Source organism: Lissotriton helveticus, chromosome 2_1, assembly GCF_964261635.1.
Source record: "Lissotriton helveticus chromosome 2_1, aLisHel1.1, whole genome shotgun sequence".
Classification (NCBI taxonomy): domain Eukaryota; kingdom Metazoa; phylum Chordata; class Amphibia; order Caudata; family Salamandridae; genus Lissotriton; species Lissotriton helveticus.
In genome coordinates this window covers 335,814,869-335,835,896 of record NC_136059.1, presented here as the reverse complement: position 1 = coordinate 335,835,896, position 21,028 = coordinate 335,814,869, and the positions used below count along the sequence as shown (strand labels likewise).

Here is a 21,028-nt window from a genome sequence, read left to right as displayed (position 1 = left end):
CACTCATCATAAGACTAGGTTTTTGCATATTTGGGGGCAGGTGTTTGATAGTGGGTTCATGTGCATGCCAGGATTTTCCATGAGAAGTATTTATGCATGGTAGATATGTTTTCCGTGTTTGAAGTTATGAGTTTCCAGTCTGGTTTCCTCAGTCTGATTTCATCTGTTTAGCAACAAAGGTCCCAAAGCCTGAAAAAGCAATTACCTGTCTACTGGGCCATGACGGATGGATGGATGGATTTGTGTTTTTAAAGTACCAGATGGACTAAAAAGAAAAGGAGTCTCTGTAAAAATATCAGTTGCAAATAGAAAATAATATTGTAAGGTATTTTTATCACAGTGAATGCAGTACATTTTTTAGCATGCACACTAAAGGGGTTGTTACAAGTGACCCGTTTAATTCTGATATGTGCAGTAACTACTATTACCGCAAATATAATATTTTTTTGTGGGTAACCCGGCAATCCCACAATTTCCCCAGGAAAATTGCAGCAAGTCAAGCAGGTCGAAATGTATTGGGGGAAAATGTCCGGTAATTGCCGGAACATTTAGAGTTTGTTGCTGCAAGCACCAAAATCATCATACTCTTCCCCAAAAAGTTCTAATAGTTCATTCCACCTAATAAATGTAACCCCCCCGTCATGTTGGATTTTATCGGGTTTGATTAGTATAGCGCCAAACACCAGAGAGAATGCGCACAGTGTGCATGTTCTAGATTTTGGGAAACTGAGAAATTTCTATTTATTTCTGAGAGCTCTGTTTTCAGACGTAATGTAACATTTTCTGTAACAGTTTATACCCCTTCCTACATACTTACTTACCAGATGTTTGCAAAGACCCAATAGATTGTTGCATTGTTTGTCTTTTTTCTTTTTTTTTTATGTATATCAGATTTTACTGACCCTTTCTTTGGAGCAGGGGCTCTTAGTCTTGAAATCCGGCAGAATTTCACATTTGTATAATGCAAACATGCATCATATTGAAGCACGCAGACATAGTTATGTGCACAGTTTGTCTTTATGCGTTGACTGTGATATGAGCGGTGCACTTTACAGTTTCTCCCTGCCCAAGGCTGACATACGACTGAGAACTGTAGAATTATATATGATTTAGTGATACCAGCAGTAGTGAAAAACAAAAAGAAGTATTGTAGTCTCTACTAATAGATTCCCAAGAAGGACGAACAGTCAGCCAGATTTTTTTTTAGGATAAAAACATTAACAGCAGCGTATAAAAAGAGACTGCCACGTTTTCCACCAATCTGTAAATTAAAGATGTCAGAAAAAATGGTAAAACAACTCACGATATACCTATTGCAGTAGAGGTGCTGCAAACTTTGGATAGCACCTAGAAATCATGGAAAAGAACATGGGGCACTATATGGCACCAGCTTATATTATGATCTGACCAATGAGACCTTGCTTGACGTAATCCGCGGACTTGGTTTTATTTTGGAAGGTCCAGACCGGGTTTGGCCGAACAGGCAGCCACTACTGGGGCTTTGAAGGGCATGGCGTGGTCCCTGACATCGTTACCATGGCAAAAGGAATCGGCAATGGATTTCCAATGGCAGCTGTTATTACAACAACAGGTAATCAACAATGTCTTAAACTAGTCAAAGCAGCAACAGAACGTGTACAAAATATCTGCCCTGCATAGTGCGTATATAATAGTAATTTAGTTCAATTTACAAAATGAGAGTTGATGCTTGTCATTATGCTTATGAAATGCTGTCCACAAGTTAACTAACCATCCCCCAGATTTATCATTGTCATGTTTTGCGAGTCCTTAATAGCGATTATTAAGGAATCGCTATTAAAGACTCGCAAAACGGGATTCATGTAGAAATCGCAATATTTTTTGCGATTTCTACTGCTTCCTTATTTGCGATTCGCAAATTGCGAATCGCAAATAAGGAATGGCTTTCCCATTCATTCCTATGGGCCTAGAGGCCCATAGGAATGAATGGGGAGTCATTCCTTATTTGCGATTAGCAATTTACGAATCGCAAATAAGGAAGCGATTTCAAGGGTGCCAGGGTGTCCAAAGGATACCCTGTAGCACCCCTGAAATGATTATGTACACTGATGTTGTGCACACACATGTCCAAAGGACATGTGTGTGTGTAACATACAACTTAGAAAAATGCACTAAAGTGCATTTTTCTAAGTTTTCACTATTTACCACGTAGTTATACTTCGCGGTAAATAGCGGCCCCAGATTGCGAATTCGCAATTTTCAAATGGTTCATGAATTGCATTTAAGGAATCGCAAATTGAGATTCCTTAAATGCAATTCATCGCAATTTAGCGAGTTCTAGATTTGCGATTTTTTCATTTGGGATGATGAATCCCAAATGCAAAAATAGCGCTCGCAAAGGGCCAGATTCTCAGAATCTGGCCCTTTGCGAGCCGATTGTACTATGATGAATCTGGCTGCATGTTCTCCCAAAGTCTTTGATAGCAACATTATGGGTTGTAGCATCTTGGTTTTGCAACAAGCCACTGAAGGTGATGTGTCATTAATAGGAAAACCTAATGACGAACTTTGGACCATGCGTACAGAATTTAGAAATTGCAATTCTTACCGATTTGCAATTCGGAAATCACAATTCCTAGTGTACTAAGAAATGTATTTTAAAATAGCGATTCCTAGTGGGGTCGCAATTAAATCCACCATCAGGTAGTTCACAATTTGGGACCCACTAGAAATCACATCAATCACAGGGATGGTGGCCTGGTGGGGTCAGATCTCCATGCTGTAATCGTTTTTAAAGAAAGCAACTTTTTTTTTTTTTAAATATAGCCCAGGATGCGATTTAAAAGAAAAATGAACATTTAAGGTTTAATTAGGTAGTGGTCCGTGGAACCACAGCCTGCTCGTAAAAAGATGTTTCTGTAATTTGGTTGCAATACATCACTACTAACCACTATGAATCCGTATTTGGAAGGGAGGCCTTAAGTACGACCCTACCAAAATCTGAATCGCAAACCTCAATCACAATTTGGCTTATGTACATTTAAAAATTCTTTTTCGCGGTTGCAAACTTCCTATTCTGCAAATTGGGCCCTTTATGACCTTCAAAAAAGTTTTGCCTTAAGGTTGTATATCGTAAATTTAAGTGAACTGAAGTCTGTATTACACAGCTTGTATTGTCTGTGTGTGTATATGCATTGGAGTGAGACACATCAAACATGCATATTAATGAGAAGCCTCATATGAACACACACTTGTAGGATTCTCTTTTTCCTTCAGTGATTTTTCAACCTTGTTCAGAAAATTCAGCTTACTGGCACTTGTGGGCTTCTGCCCTCATTACGGAGAGAAGTGATCCTGTATTTTGAAAGTGTGTGCTACAGCTGTGAAACGCGTGCCCTAAGTAAGCACTGTTGATTTCATAGTGGACAGCTTTGCTTATTTGTTAGGATCATGATTTGCTATTCTGATATTGGGATCAGGATGTCCGATAGTGGTGGATCATCACAGGCTTTCATAGTATAAAGCTGAGAATCATAGATGTTAATAAATTCTAGTGAGATGGAAAAGGAGTCTAGTTTTGTAGCACTTATGTTTACTTAATTCTTCCAGACTGTGCAATGTGGTGTTGTGATGAAGTGTATTAGAAGTTGTCAGCAAGGATTTTTGGTACAAATGAGCCTATTCATCCTTAATTTTTCATAGTGTTTAAGCACTAGTAAATAATCAATTTTGAGCAGTTGGAATAGTTGATTCACCAGAGGAGTTCTGTTTTAAAAACTTTTTCTGTCACTTTTTAATTCTGTCGTACACCAAAGAGCACTTGGGATGATAAAAACTATGGGTAGTCTTTTTACTAGCATCTTTGGAGTAAACCGAAGACGTTAACATTGCTGTAAGCTGAATTAGATCAAACTTTAGCTACCAAGGAAATATTGTCCTCGATAAAGCAATAGTACAATTAGTACTAGTAGACTGTTAGTTGATAAGAGGGAGATGGAGAAATCTGCTTCCATTCCTCAACAACCAGCCCCCACCGTGTATAGCTAAATTGGATACTTGTTCTTTTATTTTTGTTTAATAATTTTTATTACATTTTCAGAAAAAGAGGACATATGACAATCAAATGAAAACATTACGAATAAAGTACAACAATTAATTAAAGAGAAAAACATAAGCAAGAAAGTCAAAAGAGGAGAAGAGAGAAAAAGAAGAAGAATAAAGAGAATTAGAGATTGAGAAAGAGTAAAGAATTAAAATGCAGGGTCATGTGAAGAAAGATAGGATGTAAAGGGTAGCCAAAGTAGATCGGATTTAATTTTCTGAGAGAGGGAAAGAGAAGAAACAGTAGCAATTCCGTGTTCATCGCAAACAGAGTTCCACCAAGTTAATGATAATTTAGAGTTATCTTTCCAACAGGACAAAATCACTTTAAAAGCTATAGCTATAAATAAATCAAACAAAAGTAATATGATCAGAAATATCAAAATCAGGTGAGGAGGAACCAAGAAAAACATTTTGCATTGTTAATGGAATATTACACTGAAATATTATCATACATTTGGACCAAATAGATTGCCAGAACTTTAAAACATTTGAACAAATATAAAATTGATGAAGAAAAGTCCCAGAAGATTCAAGGCAAGACCAACAAAGGGGAGAGGAAGTAGGGGAAAACGTTGATATATGAACAGGTGTAATAACAGCTCTACTATAAATGAAGTACAGAGATTGAGTAATACATGCGGAAGAAAAAGTTTTAAAGAGCTTGAGCCATAATTTATCCCAAGAAGGAATAGGAAGTGTCATAGATAAGTCAGTTTCCCAGAGTAATTCGACAGGGAATTTAGGTCTTTCAGTAACATGAGATGCCAACAACTTATAAATAGAAGCAGCCTTAGCTTACGCTCTTTAGAGAGTGAAGTGAGTGATGGAGAGGCTAACGAGAAATTATTGGAAGATAAATAAGACTGTAAAGCTGTTGATATTAAAAGGTAGTCATTAATAAATGAATCATGTAAATTATATTGTGACTGTAATTCATGGAAGGGAATAACAGAATTATGTTTGATTAATTGATGAATAAAAAGAATTCCCTTCTCCTTCCAGTGTTTGTTATAAAATTATTTACGTTTGTATTTGATCAATTTGTTATACCAAATAGTGGAAGACAAAAAACATTGATATGAATCTAAACCATGAGAAAAAATATTATATAATATTTGTTGGGAATATTTTAAGATAGGATTATCTAATATGAAGGAGCAATTGGACATATGTATTATATCACGAAAAAAAGTATTTTAATAGGGAACTGTTAGACCTGGCATCTTTGGCGTTGTGTCCCTCTATCTTATTGCCTCTACCGCCTGTATTTTTGATGCTTTGCTGGATTTCGTTTTTGCTGGTTTAGATGCTTTGAGCACTTTGCCACTGCTGTTCAATGTCAAAGTGCAAGTGCTCCCTGTGTAAATTGTTATTGTGATTGGTTATCCATGATTGGCATATTTGTGTCACCAAGAAGTCCCTAGTAAAGTACACTAAGTGTGACAGGGCTGGTGATAACAAATGCTACTAGTGGGCATGCAGCACTGATTGTGCCACCCACATGAGTAGCCCTAAAATGGCGTCTCAGGCCTGCCACCGCAGTGCCTGTGTGCAGTCTGTGAACTGCCATGTCCTCCTGGTCAGGGTCCCCACAGACCAAACCTAACCCTTCCCTTTCTGTACACATTGGTCACCCCTATGGAAGGCCCAAGGTACCCCCTTGGGCAGGGTGCAGTGTATGTGAAAGGTAGATCATGTACTTGTGCAGGTGACATGCTCTGGTAGTGAATTACAGCCATTTTCGTTTTTCACTATTGTAAGGCTACCTTGCCCGTAGGCAATCATGGGGAATGCTGGCTACAGTGGCTACCAGAATATCTTCCCATAGGAGCAAGGTAGGACATAAAAGTCTGGTATCCCTGAACTCAGAATTCAATAACACATATTTTAGGAAAGATGGTTTTTAAATCCTGTGTTTGAGAACAGCACTTTTAGAAAGTTGCTGTTCTCTTGTCTGCCCTTTTGTGTGCCTTGGCCTGTTTGTGAATTGACTGTCTGGTTTGTGAAGGGCAGGGGCTGGGTGGCTCCCAGAGTCTGTGTGGGCCATCCCATGGCAGAATAGCTCCATCTGCATCTAGAGTAGTGGGAGGGGATAGCACATGGGCCTGAATAGGGCTGTGCCTGCCTTCCACAATGCTGGCTCCACCTCCTGCTGGGCGGCTGACGACCCTGCCCCTCTCCCTGAAAGGAGAGAAGAGGCGAGGAAAACAAAGGGCTCAAGGAACACCCAGAACTGGTTCAGACCGGGCTCAGAGCCCTCCTGCACAAAGGGATCAAAAACCTTTAGGGGTATAAGTACAGGACCCCTGACTACAGAAAATTAGATCATCCTGGAATCAAGAAGGAAACTCTGCCAAGGAGAAAGCTGAAACTTAAGAAGGAAGACTGTCCTACTTTTGCTCTGCTGGACTGACCTGCTGTTGCTTTGCTGCCAAGGAGAGGGGAAGGACTTTGCTTTGTGCTGTGTCATCGTCGTAGAGCCATTACACTATAGGAGAACCTCTGGACTGACCTACCTAATTTCAACATTGGTATGACTCAAGATAAACATTTTTCTACAAGTTTCTAATTAGATAGGTCAGTCCAGAGGTTTTCCTATAGTGTATCTTTCGCCCTTTGCCCCTCCTCTAGACCTAAAAGAAATATATATTGGGGGTACCCTCAGCTATGATAATCGCCGCAGAGCCATCGCATCGAGGAGCTGCGAGAGGAAGATCGCCGCTGGACCGCGCATTGTCGCCCCGGAGATCGTCTCAGCCCAAAAGATCATCGCATTGTGCCTTTGCAAGCTTTTTCACTACGGAACCTCCGCACCGGAATCCATACAAGGTATCGCCTCCCTCCCCATACAGACCGGAGTAACCGCAACACACCCGCTACATCCAGTGGGGTTGTCGCATCGCCTCCCCAGGGTCTCAGGAGTGACGCATCGCTTGTTTTCCACCGCACCAGCTTCTCTTTTGAAACTTTGTCGCATCTAAAGGTACTGTTGGCTAAACGTGCCGCAATTGTGAACTTTTCACTCAACTGTGGATTATATTATCGCAACTTTAAGAACTCTTTTGAAACCATATTCTTGAACTGTGTATGTTGGATTTTTGTCATTTTGGTTTTGTTTAGTTTAGATTAAATACCTTTATTTTTCTAAACTGTTGTGGAGTCAGTTTGTGGTGTTTTCACTGTGTTACTGTGAGTGTTGGTACAAATACTTTACACATTGCCTTTGATAAGCCTGACTGCTTGTGCCAAGCTACCAATGGGGTGAGCAGGGGTTATCTAAAGAGTGTATCCTCCTTACCCTGACTAGAAGCAAGGGTCCCTATTTGGACAGTGGTACCTACCTCTGCCAACTAGAGACCCCCAGTTCTCACAGGAACGGTCAAAAACAATCCAACGAGGGATAGGGATATCAGCAAAATTCTGAGTTAAAGAAAGAAATTAACGAATTAAAAATGCAGAATGATTAGATTTAAAATCAGGAAAACGTACACCACCTTCAGTTTTGGGACGTTTAAGATTCATAAGAGCAATGCGGGGTGTTTATTATTCCATAAAAACTTTGTACAAATAGAATTATTCTGTGAAAAATACGAAGCAGGAATTCGAAAGGGTAGCATGGATAATGGAAAAAGGACATGGGGTACAATCATCATTTTAATTGTGTCTAATCTACCCCACCAGGACAAATAAAGGGGGGACCAGGAAAGAAGTAGTGATTATATTTTGGTAATGAGAACATTAAACGTACAACTAATGGTGGTAGATAATGTAGAGGAAAACCAAATACCAAGGTATAATTTTTGTGGGACACCAAGTAAAATTATTATTATTAAATATATACTGATAGCATAGAGAGTTTAAGGGTAAAACTTCTGTTTTTGAAAAGTTCAATTTATATCCAGACACACTAGAATAGAGCTGAACTTCATCCAAAAAGGGTGGGAGGGAGGAATTCGGGTAAAGCATATATACTAGGATATGATAAACGTAGGCTGATAGTTTGGTTTCTATGAATTATGCGAAAAGCCAGCAATACCTCAATTAATTTGAATACGTTCAAGGAAAGGTCGAGACATAATACAAATAACAATGGTGATAGGGGACAACCTTGGTGAGTGCCTCTATATAATGGGAAAGATTTCGAAAAATGATTATTAACAAAAATACTAGCACGAGGATAAGAATATAACAATTTGACATAAGATTTAAAATTTTGACCAAAACCAAACCATTTGAGAGCATTGAACATGAATTGCCAGTTTATGCGCTCAAAGGCCTTTTCAGCATCTAAAGACAATGTAGCAAGTGGGGACTTGTACTTTTTTCCGAAGGAGATAACATTAGCAAATATATGAGCATTATCCAGTTTCAACCAGTAGAGGGATTATACTTTCAAGGCGAGTGGCGAGGATTTTTAGCAAATATCTTACAATCATAATTGATCAATGAAATGGGGCGATAGTTTTTGCTGTGGGAATGATCATTATCAGGTTTGGGAATAAGGACAATCAATGCCTCCATAAACGGACCAGAGGCTTTAGAGTCAACAATGAATGAATTAAAAAGGTCCAGAAGTTTGGGAATGAAAATAGAGGAAAAAGTAGAAAAAAAAATCAACAGAAAGACCATCAGGACCTGGTGCTTTCGATTTTTTGAAGTATTTGATGGCTTCTGTTATCTCTTGAAGAGTGATCTCACTTTCTAATGACTCAAACTTATCTGGGAGGAAGAGAGGATTGGGGAGGCCTGAAAAAAGGTATGGAAATTTTGAGCAGAGGGACTCGTATCATCAGTATATAATGATTGGTAATATCATGAAATGCAGAAGCAATATCTTCATTAGAAGATGCCAAATTATTAATGGATTCATTGAGAATAGGACCTATATTTTTACGTTCAGATTTAATTTTTAAATAATTAGCAAGCATTTTACCAGCTTTATTTTGACCGCCATGGTATTTAGACTTAATTTTAAGAAGAACATTACAAGCATCAATCGTGGCAAGTTTGTTGAGAGCAGATTTGGCTTTAATCAATTCATGAAGAGCAGAGGGAGATTTAGAGGAAAAGTAATTATGTTCCAACAGTTTAAGTGGAGAAGTGTGGCTCAGTGGTTAGAGGCGGCAGACCCGGAAGCTGAGATCAGCCGTGGACCAGGGTTCGATTCCCCGCCTCGGCGGGTCTCGGGCTCAAAAATTCCACGGACTTGACAATTCTCGCTCCGGTGCCTACTCGACTCATGGGGTCACACTCTGCGACTCTGGGCAATAGCTTGCTTAATCTCCACTACGGCCCCTCGCGGCGGGATGCCTGGCTTTCACCTTGTGAATACCCTGCCGGGGTATCTCACAGGGGAATACCAGGACGGGTTCCCTAAGCAAGCGCCTTGAGACCCCTGGGTGGTTCGTGCGCTATATAAATCGAAATACATTTACATTTACATTTACATTTAAGTTGTTGTAATAAAATGTCATACTTGGCTTTAGCAGTTTTCTTCTTTTTTGCTGTGTATGAAATAACGAAAGCATGGAAGGAAGCCTTAAAGGCATCCCAGTTATTAGAAAAGGAGGTGTGCAAAGGGTTGTTAAAAGTAAAAAAATCATTAATAAAGGTAGTAGCTTCAGTAAGGAAGGTATCGTCTGACAACAAAAAATTATTAAGTTTCCAGCTACCGAATTTTGGACAACTCAAAGAGAGATCTAGGGAGGAAAAAACAGGGGCATGGTCAGAAATGGAAACAGATCCAATCTCAGAGGATTGAATAGATGGGAGTAAGGGTTTACTAACTAAAATATAATCAATTCTAGAAGAGGTATGGTGGACGTTAGAAAAAAAAGTAAACTCAAGGGTGTCAGGATTACAGGTCTTCCAAACATCCTATAATGAACGGGAGACAAAGGCAGATTGAAATGATTTATGAGTTTTATCGGGGTTAAATTTGCATTTGTATTGTCTATCCGAAAATGGATCTAACTATTGATTAAAATCCCCAGCAACAATAATATTTGGACCATCAATAGGAGATAGTTAGGGGTATATGTATGAACTGAATTTTTAGTTGCAAAGGCTGCGAATCGCAAAACAGCGTTTGCGACTAAAAATTCAGAAAACGGGATTTATTGGGAAAATCTCATTGCAAAATTAAGGAATCGCAAAATTTGCGATTCCTTAAATGCTATGCAACAAGCTTTCAAGTTTTGCGATTTCTCCGTAAGAAATCGCAAATTACCACCAACTTAAAGTTGATGTTAATTTGCGATTTCTTACACAAAAGCACTTTTTGACATTTGTGAAGGTGCCATGTGGCGCACATACATGCCCTAAGGGCATGTATGTGCGCCATATGCGCACACATGTTCATTTCAGGGGTGCCTCAGGGTGTCCTTATGACACCCTTGCACCCTTGAAATTATTCTCAATTTGCGGTTCTCAAATTGCGAATTGCAAATTGAGAAAGACTTCCCATTCATTCCTATGGGCCTCCTGGCCCATAGAAATGAATGGGAAAGTATTCCTTAATTGCGATTTCGCAATTTGCTAATCGCAGTTAAGCAATACTAAGAAATCACACAAAAATTGTGATTTTTTTACATAAATCCCACTTTGCAATTCTCAAATAGCGATTCTCAAAAAATCGCTATTTGAGAATCGCAAAATGGGATTTTCATACATATGCCCCATAGATCTTAATATTATTCCAGAAGACTGGGTCTGGTTTAACAGGGCCGTAGATATTCAGCAAGACAAGTACTTTATTTTGTATAACAAGCTTAGCCATTACCCACCGTCCATCACTATCACATTGCGTAGATAAAATTTGTGCATAAATCGATTTATGAAATAAAATAGCTACACCACCTTTTCGATTAGAAGCTGGAGAATAAACCACTTGACCAACCCACTGTCTTTTCAATGTAAGTGATTCTACATCAATGCAATGCGGTTCTTGAATAAAGGAGACATGAGAATTCAATTTAGACAAATGAGAAAGTACCTTTTGTCTTTTGACGGGGTTTCGAAGGCCACGAACATTCCATGTGACAACATTACACATAATGGAGGGAAGGGGGGTAAAACATGAATGGAGATGATACACTTCAGGAAAACAACTGAAAGTGAAAAAACAGCATATATTAGATGAATACAGAAAGCGAAATGTACAACAATTAACTGCAATGGGCACAAGCATCAAAGAACAAACTAAAGAAAAATAAGCACCATAAAGAGTATAATGAAAGACACTCAATTGATATTGAAAATGCACCATGAGAAAAAATAAAGACATACTAGGAAAAAAAGCGAAAGAAAGAAGAGAATAAAAGGAGAAAAACAGAAAAATTAGAAGAAAAAGCAGATCAAGGAATAAAATCCAGATCTGAGGGTAAACGAGCAACCAAGATGAGAGGGACAAGGTTACGACAGAAACAAGGATAGCGGTACGAGTGAATAAATAAAAATAAGCCTCAGTGAAAAGTAAAAGACTAGCCATAGTAGGAAATACAGAATAAAGGGAACAAAAAGCAGAAGAAATGGTTTGAGGAAATAAGAAGTAATATATTGAGGAAATACAAAAAATAATATAGAGGAAGAACAAGTAAGAAAAAAAAGGTAGAAATCCAATCATAGAAACAACAACGATCAACTATCAAGTAAAATCTAAGCGGATACTAGAACATTAGTTTTCCATATTTCGAGAAGAAATATTATTGAGGAAAAGTTTCAGTTTAGCAGGATCATCAAAAGAACGTGACCTTCCTTCATAAGTAACTTTACAGAGACAAGGATGAAGTATGCCATATTGAGTGTTCAAGTGTCTCATCTGAGGATGCAGAGCCAAGAACTCCTTTCAACGTGCATTCGTTGCATTAGAACATCTTGTGAGATAAAAATATTATGACCTGACCATGTAAGGAGTCGTTTGGATTTAATCGCTTTCAGGACATGCATCAATTCAGTGAATTCTAAGAAAAGCATTATGATACCACGAGGTTTGTTAGAGTTAGGTTGAAGATGACCCAAACGATGCACCCATTGTATGTTGAGAGGAGATCAAAATTGAAGATCTAAAAGGTCCGGCAAGAACTTTTTTAGAAATGACAACATATCTGGACCTTCAATATTTTCCGGCAGACCATCAAGGCGAAATATTATCCCTTTGATTGCGATTTTCCAAATCTTCGGTGTGAAGTTTGAGTTTATGGATTTCTTGTTCTAACAATGGAATTTTAGGAGAAATATCATGAAGATCCCCAACACGTTGTTCAAGCTCCAATACCTTGCCCTCCATGACTATCCAGCGGTCCTCAATTTATTTGAACTTTTCATTAGTAGTGACCATAAAAGGTTGAAGACCGCGGACTTCCTCTAAAATAGAATCCAGAACACGATTTTGGGAGGAGTGTATGGGGGAAGGTGGGTCATTCTTTTGCTCTTTGGTTTGGCACCTGATGAGGATGATCTAGGTGAGGTGTGAGGGTCATTCGCCATCCTAAAATGAGGAAGTTATTGATGAGTGGTAGATAAAAACGTACGAATGCGACCCAAACACTAAAGAGAGAGGAGGTAGGAATGAAGACCATCCAAAATAAGACAAAAGCGTTGAGTAAAATCACTGTAGAAACCCTCTGTATATAAAGAAGCTAGAGTAGAGAAACTGACAATACTGCCTCAGTATAAAGAAATAACAGCATCCACAAAAATATGGCATATGATATGTGGTGACATGAGAGAAAAATTAATTCACCCCTGAGACTCAAAAACAAAAATGGGGGGAACAGCATTTAGCAGGTAACGAAGGCAACAGGGTGCTTCTCCTCATACATGATAGGCAGGTCTGCCACAAATTGAAAAGCATGTAACAGGCTGATAGTAATGCAGGCTCACGAGGAACTTCATAACTTGCAGCTGACATAAGAATATCCAAAGATACTGTAGAAATCCTCCCTGTCTCTACATCACAGACTGTTTCCTCATAAACATGAAGGCAATGAAGAAAAACAGGGTTAAGAAGAGCTGCACAATAATATTTCACTTGCGGACATTAGCAGCGAACCGGCAGCATTTAAACACAAGCTGTATCGAAAAAGCGGCTTTGCATGAATAAACAAAGCAGAACGCGAGCACCACGATATAAAATGGCGGATGCTCGCGATTCAATGAGGAGGGTTTCACCGCCGCAGGCTCCAGGCCTAAAAATGCCGATATTGAATAGAGAGAATGGTTGCTGGACTCACCGCCGCTACATTAAACAAAGGCCAACAATATGCGCTCAGGAAATCTGCAGTATGAGGCACAAATGAGGTGAAGGTAACCCGCTACCGAGCGGAGCTCACTCAAAATCCGCCATCCTGCTCCGGCGTCCAAGCCACGCCCCCAGATACGTGTTCTTAATGCGAAAGGCAAGCAGATCATCTTCGTGACTCAGAACATTTCTCGGTCCAATGTACATCGGTGATGGATGTAGTGAAGAGATTAGATCTTAAAATGCCAACCTCCATAAAAGCATCACTTCCTCATTGAATTAATAGTTGGCTGTGTACCATTGATTATTTAATACATTGCAGTGTCATTCCATTTGAAAATCTACATCTGCTAATAATGTACACATGTCTCTAAAAGTAAACTAATATGACTTAGAATCAAAATATTGGTCTTCCTTTTGATGGCAGGTTTCAAAGGAGTATTTCCAGATCTCACCACCACAGATAAGAACGGTTAAGTGAGCTTCTCTTCTCATTCAACTGTAGTAGACTAGTGATCTGGCCCTTGTACCGGTAGTAGGAAGGTCTAAGATTGCAGGAAATTTCTACTGAAACCAAGTTTTTCAAAATTCACCTGGATACAGTTTTCTGGAATGATGAATCTTCTTCCTCATTAAACACTTATGTAGGATTATCCAGGTTTCTCATTGAGCACACAGACCACGCTTTTGAGGGCTGCAGCTTTCTTACTTTCTTGATCAGATGGGCTGGAACTCGATGCAATTGCAAACACTTCTTAAAACTACAGACATGTGAAACTGCTCAGCACGACCTGCAAGAGGAAAAAGCTAGACTTTATATGAAGGTCCTACATGATGTGTGGGCCCCTTCACTATTTGAGTAATGGCGAGACTTATTAACAGGGTGTCTAATAAATGTTCTGTTTCAGCATCAGAGCGATTTTCCAAATTAAAATTAAAATCGCGGATAACCCTAAAATCAGATTTAAGGAAAAGGGATTCCAATAACTAGGTTTTTCTGCAAATATTGCTCTTTGTCCAAGGGGGGCGATAAATGAGCATCCCATAAAAATATTGAGCCTTTGAGACTCTGATGTTGTATATCACCTCTTCCATTCCCTCAATAGTGACAGGGTTAAAGACCACTAGCTCTGCCTAGCCTACAAGACATTGTACTGGAAAGCTCCATCTTATTTTAAGAAAAACCTGAAATGGTATATACGTGGTAGAACCCTCTGTTCCAGTGCAGCTAGATTCAAAAAGGCTGCTACTTTCAAACGTGTCTTTTGGGGTGGAAGAAGCTTTTTCAAGATCTACGGCTCTACAATGAAACTGAAAATAGCTTCTTCACTTTTTAAAGAAGCTATAAAACCTGGCTTTTCAACCAGTGACCCTACAGTACTTATTTTCAGAACCTTGATGGTTTATCCCTCTTTGGCATAGCGCCAAGATGCCTCCAGGCATTTGTGCACTTCAATAAAAATAAAAAAATTGGGGTGAAGAGTTAATGTCCTCCACACACTAAACAGTCTAGGATCCAGTGGCGTAAGTAAATTTGCCTGACAGGAATTAAGGCAGCATCCAAGACCATTGGATAATACTATATTTTTTTCCCTATGAGACTAAGATATACATTCTCTAGAGTTGCTTAAAGATAAGTGTTAAGCATCAGATATTATTTGTTGTTCTTTTTGTAATTTTGTCTTACAATATCTACTTTTGATTTTTACTATTTGTTTTTTTTACGGAGTTTTACATAGCGCAAACTTTACCCTAAGGCATCTGGAATCAGAGCGCTTTACATAGCTCCAGTTGCATTACATGAGGACACATTCATTTTTGTTAGGCACGGGGAGATTAGGTGATTTGGCCAGAATCACAGGATGTTCAGCGTCACTGCCGAGACTTGAACCCAGGTCCCCAGATTCGAGGTCGGCCGCACAAGCCGTTAGGCCAACTACTAGTTAGTATTTTTATTCCACAGCCTTCAGTCTTCATGCTGAATGATCCTCATTACAAGACTCAATGTTCAGGCACATACCTTTGCTTTCCATTGATATGCAAACACATTGTCAAACATATTGCACTGTTGCTCTCTATGCAGCTACAGAATCAAGGCTGTCCTGTGCCTCTAAACCTCAAATGGTGCAGCCTTTCTATCCAACCCAAATCAATAATAGCTGCAGTGGCTTCCAGGTGCCCACAGCTGTGGGGTTTAGGCATTCAAACTAGAACCAGCTTTTTGAAAATATTTTTTCAACTATCCAGGGCATATTCTATTTTCAACAAGCAGGCTAGTTGGATGTTTTCTCAGAGAGCACATGATTTGCATATAGGTGCACTTTTCCCAGACACACAGTATTAAGCAGTACTTGCCTTATGTTTGACAAGGATCTTCTCGAGCGGGGTAACTAGATTATGAGCACAGCATTATTGCATGTACCGCATTGAACTCTGATGCCTCATAGCTCTCTCAGTGCTTACTAGCTTACTTTTCATAGCCAATTGATTTATTTTCAGTAGTTTTATTCAGTCAGTTATTGTTCTTCCTTGGAGAGACATAGTGTAAAAGAAGAAGGTGTGAAACAGAATCCATTATATAGCAGGATATGGAGGCATGTGGCTAGGGCTATGAAGATGGCGGCTGCAGAGTAGCACAACTCCAGCCACGAGGCCCCAAAATAGCACATTATCCAACATCCGATGCTTAGAGCCTCCACCCCTGGTGACAAGGATAGTGGGAGCTAGCCAAGAATCCCCCTCCGCACAAAGCCAGTAGTCGGCGATTGCTTAACAAGTGAGCCAGGGCCACAGACTACTTCTGCAGGCCAAAACATGAGGACAGCGTGACCCCTCCATGAAAGAGAGCGGCTGTGAGAATGTGGCATGGCATGGTGAGGGCAGTGGGTCACTTGGGCTTAATTGGTCAAGTATGGGGGAGTTGAACTATATTACGTCCCGGTATGAAGGCAAGCCAAAGGCGATGGAGCACTTGTAGAGAAGCCAGGCCTGCGGCCCCCTCGGGCCCACAGGTTCTGGATTGTCGTCCTCTGCGATAACCACTTTGCAAATGTACCCCATGGTGACAGAGGAGCATATTCCTCAAATAAGAGGAATGCCATGTGGGCCAAAAGTCCCCAAGAGAGACTGGCTGTGGGGGAGCTAGCAGAGAGGTCGGCCACAGCAATTTAGAATCCACCTCCTTTATAGGAAGTACAGAGAGCTGCAAAACAAAGTAAATGGCCATGACGTGTGCCTGAGCAATGGTGTTGCAGGCAGTTGGGGTGCCGCATAAACTCAGCAAGTTCGAAGTGATGAGTTACACAGGTGGAGGGCATTTGTTCATTGAGGGGGGTGGCTGCAAGAAGGGACAAGAAGGCACAGGTCATGCGGTGTGCCCCACTTTCCTCCCAGTTTAAACGGTCCAGAATACTGGTGAACATTGGGCATTTCTTGACAGCTCCCACTTCTGTCCCACCTCAAGAGCCGAAATAAGGTAGGGACAGCATGTGATCAAATAGACATCATTGTACAGGAGCACTTCTAGGAGCTACATCTTTGGAAAGGGATGACTGTTCACGCCTCTGTTCAACCCTCCTCCCATTCTGGGTCCCTGACGGGTCCCTCCTCCAGGTGGGAGACCTGAAGCTGGACCGATCTCCTGCAACACTGAGGGGGACTCTGTATGTGGTCACTGAAAGAAATTACTTCTTATTGGAATCTATTCCCTTGACATCTGTTAGGACTTCATACACCACAGTAATAGACAAGGTGTATGGGGACCATAGCAGGGCCTTGTTGCCAATGTTTGTCCAGCCTAACACAGGGCCCGGTCTTGAAGAGGGATCTGAGGTACAGAAACCAGACTCAGAACTGGCGACCCGATGAAAAACAGTAAATTGGACATGATTAAATTAGCTCAACCAGAGACTCTTTTCAGGCCAAAATAGAAGAAGTGGCACTGGATTTGGACCACTGTAAGGAGGATCAGAGAAAACTAACCCAGAGGCTAGGCTGAGCAGAGAATGTAATCCACTCAGCCCCCAAGCTGCTGACAGATTACAGACCATACGGGACCACACAAATAAGGTGTGGTTTCTGGAAGGGTGGTGGAAGGTGCTCAGGGCATTGCATGATAAAGTAATATCCGAGTCGTGGGCCTTCTTTATGGTAGGGACGCTAGGGACATGGAAGCTTTCTAGGGAAGATGGCTGTCCAGCTCATCAAAGGTTATGAGCTATCTTTTTGTTGGAAAGAGTGCAAAGCATCCCAGCACACTGCACGGCGAACAGAGAGGCTCCAAGACGCACAAGATAATCTTGCCTTCAGCAAGAAAAGCAGACCACTTTGTGTTTGGGTACAGAAAGGTCTTCATCTTTCCAGATTACACTCTTGCATCCGAAAGTCAAAGCACTTCTTTTAGGGGAGTGAAAAGGAAACTTCGAGAGATGGGGCTGAAATATGCACTTCTCTTCCCATCTAGGCTTAAGATCACTCAGTGCCAGAAGTCTTTATTCATCAGAGAATCTGTGGTGGACTGGGATTGGGTAAGGCCTCAGCACCCCCATGCAACAAGTGAGATCTTAAATCAAAGTAACAAAAAACAGTTGTTGCAACCAATCCCCACACTCTGTGTAATCCCTATTGTACTGTGCTTACTCCGAGGGTCAACCATTTAGAACACCCCACTAATATACGATTTGTGAATTATATGAGAAGGAGCACTAAATGACAATTGATCTATCATAATGACATCCCCCATTCAAATTACAACAGCCAACCATGAATGAGTAACCAAAACTCCAAACAATTCAACAATAGAAAAGTATCCCAAAAATGAGCAGCAAATTGTCATGTATATTCTTTATATGCTTTTTGTATTGCTTCTTTTAATTTTTGCAGCACATGAAGGCACAGCTGCAATTGATGCTCATTTTTTAAATACTTTTCTATTATGGACTTTTTGGAGTTTTGGTTACTCATTGATGGTTGGGCTATTGTAATTTGATTGGGGGATGTCCTTAGGATAGATCAATTGTCATTTAGTGCTCCTTCCCCTATAATTCATAAATCGTATATAAGTAGGATCTTCAGTTGAGTGGGAACAGCCCAAAATAGGAATGCGATGAAAGAGGCAGAGGCCTGGGCATGCAGACACTGGAGCAGGAAAGCTGACCACAACTGCACAGCAAGTCCAGGAGGTGAGGCAGGACACTTTGGAGACAGCAGCAACACTCCGAACGACAATGTATTTGTATTTGTATTTGTATACAATGGTGGACAACACAATGGGAACAGAAGAAGTAAGCGGAGACTACGCATTGACAAAATCATCCGCTTGCTCAAGTGCTTAAAGAATCCCCATTATGACTCTGCAGACAGCTGACGATTTGCTGTAATGGTTGTGCTACATTGAATGCTTAGTTGGCATTAGAATCGCAGGAAGGAAAAAGCACCTAGTATGAGTCCTCGCAATCGAGAGGTTTATTGGATTCCATAGTGGAGTGGTTCAATAACAAGATAGGCACCCTGTGTAAAACCCCAGGTTTATCCGCAGATTTAACTTTCTGTGGGCAGGAGGTAGCCCAGGCCAGGGAAGCAAGTTTGAATTGGAGATTATTTTTGTTTTTCATTTGTAGAGGGAAAACATGGGGATATTGGCATCCCACGCAATTTACATGACCCACGTACACTGACCCATATGAGGGAGGAAAGCCCAATGTAGCCATTTGGTATGATCACAGCACATATTATAGTGGGCATGAAGCCCGGACTATGTATCTTTCTCTCTATCAATGCATGCACAAAAGGGAAATGCCAGCAGATACTCACTAATCACTTGGAAAGCCTCATAAATGCCACGAAGAGATATCAGATTCATGCCTTTCTGAAAAGGCAGGGTGCACAACTTGTCCTTTACAGTAGACTCGATTTACCAAGTCAGAAGGGGACGGCTGAGACATAGGTGGAGGGGTCAGGTATTCAGCACCTCCTTTTTTCGCATACACCAGGGGAGTTCTTGTGTGAGTGGGTCTGGGGTGCCTTTCACAGTTGAGGTGCAGGAGGATAACCCAGAGGGAGAGTTCATCTATGTGGGAGGGAGATTGGATGGGAGGGCGCTTCATTCACTGGATGTGTACCTCCTCAATTCTGAGCAGGCTATGTTTCTTGATGGCCTTGCCCCGGTGATGGCCAGGATCCTTGAAGAGATGCTCATAGTATTGGGAGACTTTCACTGTGTCTTGAACAGGGGCATAGTTACCCCACTGTCTAGGACACCGGCGTGTAAATACAGTGAGAGACTGTTGGACTGGGCATTGAGATGAGATCTCACAAAGATGTGGATTTAAATGTGGAGGGCTATAAATCCAGAGAGGAGTAAGTATTTTCACTTTTCTTCTCTTCCCTCCCAACACAATAGGCTACACATGATTGGTCTTCACTACAGCACACCTCCTGGGTCTGGCACAGGGGCACAGTAGCTAGAATACTTTCAGACCAAAACTCCTCACTCTTGACAATACAATAGGAGGCAGAGGAAGTGAAGCGACTTTTTAAAGATAAATTCCAGTCACCAGAGACTTGTAAAGTTTCAACACACATTGTAAGGCTATGAAAACACACAACTTGATAAGCCTGAGTGACATCGGGACCCTAGAGACACAGAGCCATGGACCAGAGGCTGAAAATGTAGACTTGATGCAAAAGAGGCAGCTCTATGCTGAATTGCGCCAACATCTGACTCACACGATTATAAGGAACACATCGCATTGAGGCAATCGGAGGGAAAAAGGCAGTTTGACCTGGCTGATTCAAGCTGAGACCCCACATACCACGATTACAGCTATCCGACACTAAATGCCACGTTCTCGCTGTAAGCTGGCAATAGGGAAGGTCTTGGGTAGCGACGGGCTACCCATTAAATTGTATATATCAGTTAAAGACCGACTGCCCTAATGGCTCTTAGACACGTACCTAACATCCAGAGAAAGAGGTACGTTGCTGCCCACTGCCCGGGAGGCAATTATTTTACATGCTGCCTAAACGTGGCAGAGAGGCATTAATTAGACTGTTCCTATGTCTATCCTTATTTAGATTGTAAAATATTGGGCAAGTTGCTGTAAAATAGGATAGTGTGATTATTCACAGCTTAGTACATATTGGCTATTGCGGAGTTGTGCGAGGGAGCAGCACAGCGTCCAACCCTTGCAGACTATTTCATGTCACAGATGCAATTCCCACAAAAGCCAGATAGCTGTGGTCTCAATCAACACGGAAAAAGTGTTTGATACTCTAAACTGGAACTCCCTTGTTCATGTTCTTAAGGCTATGGGCTTTGGTAAGGTGATATTGTTGTGGATCTGTTTGCAAGGTTTAAGGAAGCGTGTAGGCCCTACAACGAGGGTCAAGTCTTGATAGTCTTGTCCGCCCACTTCTCAATTAGCCCCTTCTCTGTTCTTATTTAAATTAGCAATGGAGCCATTTGCCAGAGATACATGCAGACTGGGGGAGGAACATGGGGTAGAAGTGTACTGCAGGGCCATACACATGCAGCGTCGTAGTTTCTAGATGACTGTATGCCACTTTCATAGCTTAGATGTGTTATATTAAATCTTGAAGAGTAGTACACTGCCTCTGAGTTCAGGCTCAACATATTTAAATCTTGTATCTTCTTGTTGATGCCTGAAGGGACTCAAAGTTATCCCTACTGGTGACAAATCTGGG

The 21,028-nt window shown here is 40.9% G+C and overlaps 1 protein-coding gene across 2 annotated transcripts in view; it reads left to right on the top strand.

Annotated features, from left to right (window-relative positions):
- AGXT2 (alanine--glyoxylate aminotransferase 2) overlaps positions 1–21,028 on the top strand; it is a 399,919-nt gene that overhangs the window by 251,114 nt on the left and 127,777 nt on the right. For both annotated transcript variants that reach the window (XM_078674933.1, XM_078674934.1), the window contains exon 10: positions 1,459–1,591. In XM_078674933.1, the coding sequence (XP_078531059.1) occupies positions 1,459–1,591 (133 nt within the window). The remainder of the gene's footprint in view (positions 1–1,458; positions 1,592–21,028) is intronic.